General features: G+C 33.0%; 1 protein-coding gene across 1 annotated transcript; it reads left to right on the top strand.

Moving 5' to 3' along the window:
* Positions 1-1,100: 1,100 nt before the first annotated feature.
* Positions 1,101-6,794, top strand: LOC143539133 (ABC transporter G family member 3-like). The gene is made up of 11 exons (XM_077032537.1): positions 1,101-1,563; positions 1,711-1,790; positions 2,322-2,608; positions 2,708-2,879; positions 2,957-3,070; positions 3,568-3,696; positions 3,789-3,980; positions 4,089-4,175; positions 4,993-5,265; positions 5,375-5,482; positions 6,510-6,794. The coding sequence occupies exons 1-11, from the start codon at positions 1,356-1,358 to the stop codon at positions 6,792-6,794; spliced, it is 1,935 nt and encodes a 644-aa protein (XP_076888652.1). The 5' UTR covers positions 1,101-1,355.
* Positions 6,795-9,524: the final 2,730 nt, after the last annotated feature.

Raw genomic sequence — 9,524 nt, 5'->3', positions numbered from 1 at the left:
CATTCTACCTCTGACTGATTCAGAAGTAGCCTCTTAATGGAATCATTTAGAGGCTACCAAACAACCCTTACTTTTGCTATCCAAAAAGGGCTAGCGGCGTAGCTTGTTGCCCGTTTCCTTCTATTTCGACGTAAAAGAAATTTCAAGAAATATATTATTATGGTAATAAATTGTTATAAGAAAAGGTAACTGCAACTTACCTTGTTGTCCCTAGCAGCCTAGCTTTATTAATCAACTATATGTCTGTATTTGATAATTTAAATCACAATATTTGGAGATTTGATGGATTTTTGACTTCATTCATTAATTAGTTGATAAAATTAAAAAAAAATATATTTGCAGTTCTGGGATTTGGTCATTTTTATATATAAAAAAAGAATTTAATTAAATGTGATTAGTTGTAGAAAAGATTCAATCTTTAGGTTTCTTTGTACACATGTTTTGGTTACAAAAGCTTGTTAAGAAAAATGTTTTTTTTTTTCTTTTTAATTTCTTCTTTTACTTAAGACACTTTTTTGCTAAGCAGTTAATGCGGAAAAACATCGGTAATCGGTCAAGGACCGATATCTGAGATACCGGATATCGCGGTGAGATATCGGTAATTTTAGTATCATATAAGATTCATATATATATAGCAAGTTAACACTAATAATTCAGTAAACTTTCCTACCATTAACAAATTAACCTTTTGCTTAAACACTGACAATCACAACAAGTAGGAACCGATTAAGACTTAAAACACTAATATTGAACACTAAAAATTGATAATTAAGACTTAAAACACTGATATCGGGAATATCGGTGATATGTCGGTCAAATATCGGTCAATATCGCCGATATTATCGGTACCGATATTTTACCAAGGGACCGATAACCGATATATCATGATATATCGTGATATATCAGCGATTGCAACTGCGTTTTTTGAGTATCTAGGTAGAAGTAATTCTAAATATGATTATAGTTATAATTTCTTGATTATAACAAGAAAGGCTAAATGTAACTTTATCAACAATATCTAATGATTTAAATCACAATAATTGATATAAAAGTTATTTACTTTTGTGTAGGTGGTTCATGGTTGCATTTGCATATTGTAACTTGTAAACTAGCAAATCATTAAAATGGAAGAAATACAGTCTCAATCAGATAATTACATATCATCAGCATCATCTTTAGCAAGTAGTCCATACACTAGACTACCTTTAAATAACTTTTATTACTTAAGAAGACCAGGTTCTATAAGACAACCAATTTCATTTGAGGATTCACCTGACTAGGATGACACAAATGTGGAACTTAAGGTGGTGGAAAGTAGTAATGCCGCCACTACCACAGCCTCACATAGTGGTTATATGTCTTCACCACCTCAACCCGAGGTGGCAAGAAGTGTTTTGGGTGATTCGGTTGCATGGAAGGACTTAACAGTCGTTGTAAAGGGTAAAAGAAAGTATTCTGATCGGGTTGTTAAAAGCTCGAATGGTTATGCATTGTCTGGTACAATGACTGTGATCATGGGCCCGAGAAAGTCCGGGAAGTCTACGCTTTTGAGGGCACTTGCGGGTATGTTAGCATTTTGTTTTCCGTGTATTGGTTTTTATTAATCCCAACTATCATCTTTTCGTTGTTGTCGGTCCCAACTAACGAATTGGATGATTGTTAATTTGTAATTTCGAAAATTTGCCAAATTATTGTTCATGTGTCCTTTAGGAAGGTTGGATGATTCAGCAAGTATATATGGTGAAGTCTTTGTGAATGGTGCAAAGTCATCATTAAACTATGGATCTTATGTAAGTCAAAGTACATGTTATGTAAAAAAGTTTAAAGATTGTAACACAAAATGCTCATGATAGCGAATAGTAGGCCTGTAAACGAACCGAACGAACATGAACAAGGGCATGTTCGTGGTTCGTGTTCGTTCATTAACTTTAAATAAACATATTTTGTGTTCATGTTCGTTTATTTGAAAATGAACATGTTCGTGTTCATTTATGTTCGTTTGTTTAAAATCTAAACGAATAGTTCACAAACATAACTGAACAAAGATAAACAAACATAATTGAACACAGACAAACATAAACGAACATAACTAAACACACTTAAATGAACAAATATAAAGTCATTAAGTAGATGACTCTTCCATATAATATTTAATTATTTTATATTAATACGTAAACAATCATAAATGAACATAAATAAACAGACATAAATGAACATAAATAAACGAATGAAACATGTGTTCATGTTCGTTTGTTTAATTAAACGAACACAAATTTTTTGTTCATGTTATACAAACATAAACAATAGGGATTTGTTAATAGGGATTTGTGAAAAGAAAAAACACGCTAATCGGCTCGCTGACCGTACGTGAATATCTCTACTACTCAGCACTACTTCAACTTCCCGGTTTCTTGTGTGACAAAAAAAATGTTGTTGAGGATGCCATTGATGCCATGTCATTAGGTGATTATGCAAATAATATTATAGGTGGTCATTGTGGTTCAAAGGGTCTCTCTTACGGTGAAAAAAGACGCGTTAGCATTGCTAGAGAGCTCGTTATGGACCCGCGTTTCTTGTTCATAGATGAGCCTCTGTATCACCTTGACAGGTATTCTTGTAGTCACAATAATAACTTTAATACTTTCAAAATGTGCATCCGACTGCGTTAAACTAATGTCTATTTCCCATAATACCCCTCCGTGTTTAGTGTTTCTGCACTAATGATGATCGTGAACCTCAAGAAGCTGGCTAACACAGGCTGCACTCTTGTTTTCACTATTTATCAAAGTAGCACTGAAGTCTTTGGCCTCTTTGACCGCATTTGTCTGCTTTCGAATGGGAAAACATTGTTTTTTGGAGAAACATTGGCTTGTTTGCAGGTAACATTCATTCTTAATAATCCATTTATTTTTATGAAAGTTATATTATTTTGTAAATAATATTATATGGTATGCAGCACTTCTCAAATGCTGGATTTCCTTGTCCGATCATGCAAAGTCCTTCGGATCACTTTCTTCGTGCGATAAACACCGAATTTGACCGGATTATTTCCGTGTGCCAAAACTGGCAGGTATTGTATTAATTTTATGTAACATATTTAGGCCTGCAAACATGCCAAACAAACACGAACGAGGGTTTCTTGTTTGTTTTCGTTGCTAAGCAAATGAGCATGTTTGTGTTCGTGTTTGTTCGCTCGTTAACAGTATAAACGAATGGTTCACAAATGTAAGTCGTAAATGAACGGATATAACTTGACATAGATGAACGAACACAACTGAGCTAGAACCACTTAAAAGTAAATGTGAACAACAGTGTGTTGGGCCTAAAAAGTTATTAAAACGTAAATGAACGAATTTAATCAAGCGTAAACCAACGAATGTAAATGAACAAATTTAGATGAACGAACTTTAAGAACAGTAACACACATGAACGTACAAGACGTGCCATGTTCTTTTGATTATTAACTAAAGCCGAATGGTTTATGAACGGTTCACTGAACGTTCGGTTCTTTTACATGCCTTACTATATTATAGTTTTTTCATTATTTTCTTGCATTAACTTTGGCAGGATGGTCATGGGGATTCTTCGTCTGTTAATATGGACACTAGTGCAGCGATTCGTACACTTGAGAAAACCTATCAGTCATCTGCTGATTCTGCAGAAGTTGAAACAATGATATTAAGATTAACCGAATGGGTACAATAATTAAACATACCATTTTCTATTCAAAGTTAAGATCCTTATTCTACTAAAATATATATTATTATATATTTATGTGTGTTAATCAGGAAGGCCCATCTCTCAAAAGCAAAGGACAAGCAAGCAATGCAACAAGAATCATAGTTTTGACATGGAGATCGTTATTAATTATGTCACGAGAGTGGAAATATTACTGGTTTCGGTTACTTCTGTATATGCTGCTTACATCAAGTATCGGCACTATATTTTCTGGATTAAGCCATTCGCTAACGTCTGTCGGGGTGAGTTGCATGAATTATATATATTTTTTGAATGTATATATTCATGAAATTTACTCAAATACTGTCACAAGTGAATATAATTTTGATGGTTCACATTGAATGTTGCAGGCAAGAGTAGCTGCAATCTTTATGTTTGTATCTTTTGGTTCGTTATTAAGTGTCGTTGGAGTACCTGAACAACTAAAGGAAGTCAAGGTAAATGGACGGGTCGGGTAACGGGTCAAAATGAGTTTCAACCATAACGGGCTATTTTGGATCAGACACCGCTGATGTGTCATATGATCTTTATGTCATGCTAAAATGGTCATATGAGTTGTATGTATGAGATGGTGTTCACCAAATCATATGACCATGTGACTTGTTTGACTGACGCATCAATGTTTCGGTTTTTTCGGTTTTGGGTTTTCGGTTTTCAGGTATTCGGTATTGGATTCGGTTTTTTCGATTTTGCTAATCGAGCTAGTAATTTTTATGCCAAAGAAATTTGACCGATAATATTTTGAAATTGCGCCTAATATTTTTGAAAAAATTAATAACTAGTATAATGTTGTACATTTTGGCCTAGAATATTAGTAGTATTTGATAAAAGATACTTACATTTAAAAGAATATAAATCATCCAAATCGACAAAACATAATCGATTAACATTGAAAATAAAACAAACATACAAGTTTACAAAACATAAACGATTCAACGAAAAAGTAATTCCACAAATCGGTTTCTTCGGTTCGGTTCGGTTTTATCGGTTTTTTACAAAACACAAAACCATACCAAAACCGATATTTCGGTTTTACTACAAGTCAAAACCGAACTGTCAGTTTCTAATTCGGTTTGGTTTTTTTGGTTCGGTTCTTTTGGTTTTTTCGGTTTCGTGCACACCCCTACACCTTTAAGCTGCTTTTGACCCATTCTACCCATATGACCCGTTTCCTTTTTAGCTATTTTTATTACACGACCCGTTTGTGCATTGCATCTTAATTCAAGTTATCGAAAGAATTTATATGCAATGCAGGTGTATGTTTGTGAAGATTCAAATAAACACTCAGGAGCGTTTGTTTTCTTAACGGGACAATTCTTGGCTAGCATACCATTTTTGTTTCTCATTTCGATTTCATCAAGTCTACTCTTTTACTTCCTTATCGGGCTTAGAAGCGAGTTCGCATATATGATGTATTTTGTGGTCAACCTTTTCATTTGCCTTTTGGTCAATGAAGGGCTAGTGTTGTTAGTTGCCACCATTTTGCATGATGTGTTTTGGAGTATAGTTTTTCTGGTGTTTATGCATGTAAGTTTTCTCTTTTTGTTGTTTTTTACTTTATTATATGCTAACAAATGCATAATTATACAACAGAAATATCTTTTTGGATTAAAAATTGGTGGTTATTAATTTGCAGGCGATGATGATGCTTTCGGCTGGATATTTTAGGATTCGAAGTGCGTTACCTGGACCTGTATGGGTGTATCCTATGTCCTACATTGCGGTCCATACGTTAACGATTCAGGTTTCATGATGCTCTATTATTTTTTTCAAATAGAAACAATGGTCAAGAATTTAAATTTCAAACTTAATATGAAAAAAATTTGGAATCTTGAACTAGCTTGTGTTTTTACACATGGAAACACAAATTAAATTAATTTTTCAAAATTTTGTAATAAGTTTTAAATCTGGAAAGTCATTGGGTTGAATCCAAAAGTCAAATGTGTTTACTTTGACTTTTCAGAAAAAAAAAACAGATTAACTTACTGTGAATTTCCAACATTTTGGAATTCCAAAAAACACTTCACGGTAGGGGTATGCAAGAAACTAAGAAAACCGATCTGAAACTGAAAAAACGGAACCGAAACAAAAACCGACGGTTTGGTTTTCTGTTTCAGTTTAAACTGAACTAATGGTTCGGTTTTGGTTTTGCATGTAATGAAAACCAAAAAAAACCGAACCGAACCAAATTCCTAAATTTTTATTTTTTATTTAAGTAATTTATAAGAATTTATTAAATATGCAACTCAAATATTTTTGGTCAAATGTATATAGTCCATTAGTTAACAATTTGCAATATTATTTATACATAAATTCATTATTTCGGCTAACTTTTTATTCGGTCTAAAATTCTCAAGCTCAAATGGCAAAAACAACCGAACCGTAAACCAATAAAACCGAAACCGAATGGTTTCCAAAATATCCAAAAACAGAAGTTTTGGTTTTCAGTTTGGTTTTAACCAAAAACCACACTGAACCGCGCCACGCACACCCCTACTTCACGGATTTTATTACTGGCCAGTTTTGATCCAAAACCGCTTCGTTCAAACATGTTTTGACCCGAACCTAGGTTGGCCCGTTAGCCTGTCCGACCCGTCATTTTTACATGCTTAGTTTCATTCATATAGCCAAAATATACCGCCTTTTCAAGAAAGAACGAATTAAATTATTGTCCATTCCCAACATTACCCTGTATTATCTTTATGTGAATTATTACAATGTTTTACCTTTTAAGTGTTTTGAAGATTTTTTTTCGCATGTTTTGTTTGTAGGGAATCTTGGAGAACGAATACGATGGAATATTATTTACAACGGGGCAGGTGAGGTCCGTATCAGGGTATGAAGCTCTTCAAAATGTATATGATATGCCTGAAACCGAGCATTCCAAGTGGAAAATTTTGATGATACTTTCACTTATGACTCTCGGTTATCGAGTTCTTGTGTTTTTGTTGCTGCATATTCGTGTCAAGAAGTTTTCTTTTTTGGGCTTTTGTATTGTAAACGCAAGATCAACGACAAACATGAACGGTTTACGTAGAGCGCGAAAGATGAAATAATAAAGAGAATAGTGTTGATCAGGGTATAATATTTACTACTCAAACCATTATGTTATAAAGCTTTAAGTAAATTTAAATTTGACAGCTAAAGCTTTAACTATAATGCTAGATTCTATAATATATAAAGCCCATTGCAGACATTTTAAGCAAAAACAAACAGAACCTTCGTTTTTATTCATTTTTTGGTGACTTGCCGCTGTCGATCCAACTTTGAAAAGCCCTTATTTAGTAAAGCAAATGCGGTCTTTCTACATATGAAAACAACTTTGAACCGGTATTCCGCTTATTTTGCTTACTTGTTTATTTTTTCCTAGGTGGCTTGTATATATATATATATACATATATATATATATATTTATCCCAGTTGTTATTTATTAATAATTCTAAATGTACCGGTTCGAATTTGTTTTAAAAGAAAGTCATAATTTTATTAAAATTTAACGTGTAAATAAACTTTAGTATACAAGTTCTTGAGAGACTTTTGTAAGAAAAACTCAAATATGGTTCAATTTAAATTGAAATGATAACCGGGCTTTAGTTTAATTGCTATGTTCAAACTGAAGAGATTAAATGGATTGAATCATCATGTAGGCCCATTATTTAACTAACTTTGCTAGCCCATCAGAGAAATTAAGGAAATTATGATTTATGGGCTTGACTAGAGGTGTATAAAAAAAACAGTTTGGGAGGGTTTTATGCAAACCGAACCGAACCAGTTTGACAATAAAACTGATTTCACCCAAACTGGTTTCAAACCGAACCAAACCATCCGTTTCAGGACCGGTTTATAAACCGAACCGTCTTGAGTCAAACCGGCTTGACTAGAGGTGTATAAAAAAACAGTTTGGGAGGGTTTTATGCAAACCGAACCGAACCGAACCAGTTTGACAATAAAACTGGTTTCACCCAAACTGGTTTCAAACCGAACCAAACCATCCGTTTCAGGACCGGTTTATAAACCGAACCGTCTTGAGTCAAACCGGCTTTAACCGGTCGTTAACCAAACCGGTTCAGTTTGGGTTAACAACCGGTTTTGTACACCTCTAGGCTTGACCGAAGAAAGAGACCCGGCGAGCTGTTTTCTCTCGTTAAAAAAATACATGAACAGCAACTTTCGTTAAACTGGCAAACTAGCCAGCCGCTAGAGCTAAAAACAACAAACAAACAAATTTAAAAAGAGAAATTACACCAATTATTCTGATTTAGAGCTTTGATCGAGGACCTATTTTTTAATTAAAGAGTAAAATAGTGAAATTTAATTGATATTTACAACACTAAATGTTTAATATTGATTACATGCTCTTCGTGGATACAATATCATACTTACTCTAGCCATCTAGGCTAATTAGGTTTTTACATGACTTCATGACAAGCATCGTTGATCATCAGTCAAGTCTTGGGATAGGACGGAACACAATTTTTTTAGTCGTATTCTATTAAAGTGTCAATCTTGTTGTTCTATTAGGAAAGAAAAAATCCAAGTAACCTAGGTAACAAAAAGAAACGAAAATAAAGGAGAACCTAATAATATCGCACAATCTATCCAGTAGGGTAGATGGGTTTCTGTCGTGTTGATGTCAGAGATGGATACAAATTGATAAAAGGGTGGGACAAGACCGACCGACCGTCCAATCATAATCTGTAGTGTTTTTTTTTTTGAACGACTAATTTGAATCACTCACGGACCACTGGAGTATCATCATGCCATCAGTGGTACCACGCGATCATATCCACTACCAAGCCACAAATTCTAATATCTAAATGCTTCAACTAAATTTTTGACGACATAAATACAAACTACACAAAAAGTGCATGACATATTATTAAATTACATAAAACAAAATACACACAAAAGTGTGTAACATATTATTGAATATGGCCATGTTTATGTTTTTATGTTTTTCTCTTTCTTTATTGTTATTTTTTTGGTGGGGTGAGGTGTACAACTATAGATAAAGACATCACCTTAAAAAGGCTACATCAACTTGGACACCCATTTATTTAATATTTAATAATTAATAATTATTAATTATATAAAAATAATAATTAATTAATAATTAATAATTATTAATTGTTGCCCGCTTGCCTTCTGTTTCGATGTAATCTAAACTTTTTTTTAAATAAAAAAATAAAACAATATTAATATAAAAAAATAATTAATAATAATTAATTGCTTATATATTTTTAAATATAACAAAAAAAATATATAAAACACGTTTTCTACCATCTATTAACCAACACGGATATTAAAAAGGATATTTTGGTACAGATTATAAAACACAATAGTATTGGCCAATATGTTTATTATTGATGCTATTGCAATGTTTGTGTTTAGCCAAACGAATAAAAACAATGTACTTTTGTTGTCAATTTAAACTCGACAAATGGTAGATCCTAGTTGTTAATGGCACGTATGTTGTTTACTTTTCTTGCATATGTCGCATTTACACGCATTGCCGCTGATACTGGATTTTCAAAATTGTATTACTTTCTTTTAATAACGTGTAGTGAAGTATTAATGAAACTATAATCTAGCAAGATGTCATAAATGAAATAGAAACTACATGCGTAATAAAATGTACTCTGAGGCATATTAAAAACACCACACAAGAATACTACGAAGTATAAATAAAACAATCTTTAGTATTGCTTATTAGTTATAACATTTCATGCTTAGCAACCGAATATTAGGGCAAAAGAAAGATATGATCAAGCACAAGCTTTGCGACA

Source organism: Bidens hawaiensis, unplaced genomic scaffold (genome assembly GCF_021521415.1).
Source record: "Bidens hawaiensis isolate Kalapana, Puna unplaced genomic scaffold, B.hawaiensis_p1.1 tig00011798_1, whole genome shotgun sequence".
Lineage (NCBI taxonomy): Eukaryota > Viridiplantae > Streptophyta > Magnoliopsida > Asterales > Asteraceae > Bidens > Bidens hawaiensis.
This window is presented reverse-complemented; position numbering and strand designations above follow the sequence as displayed.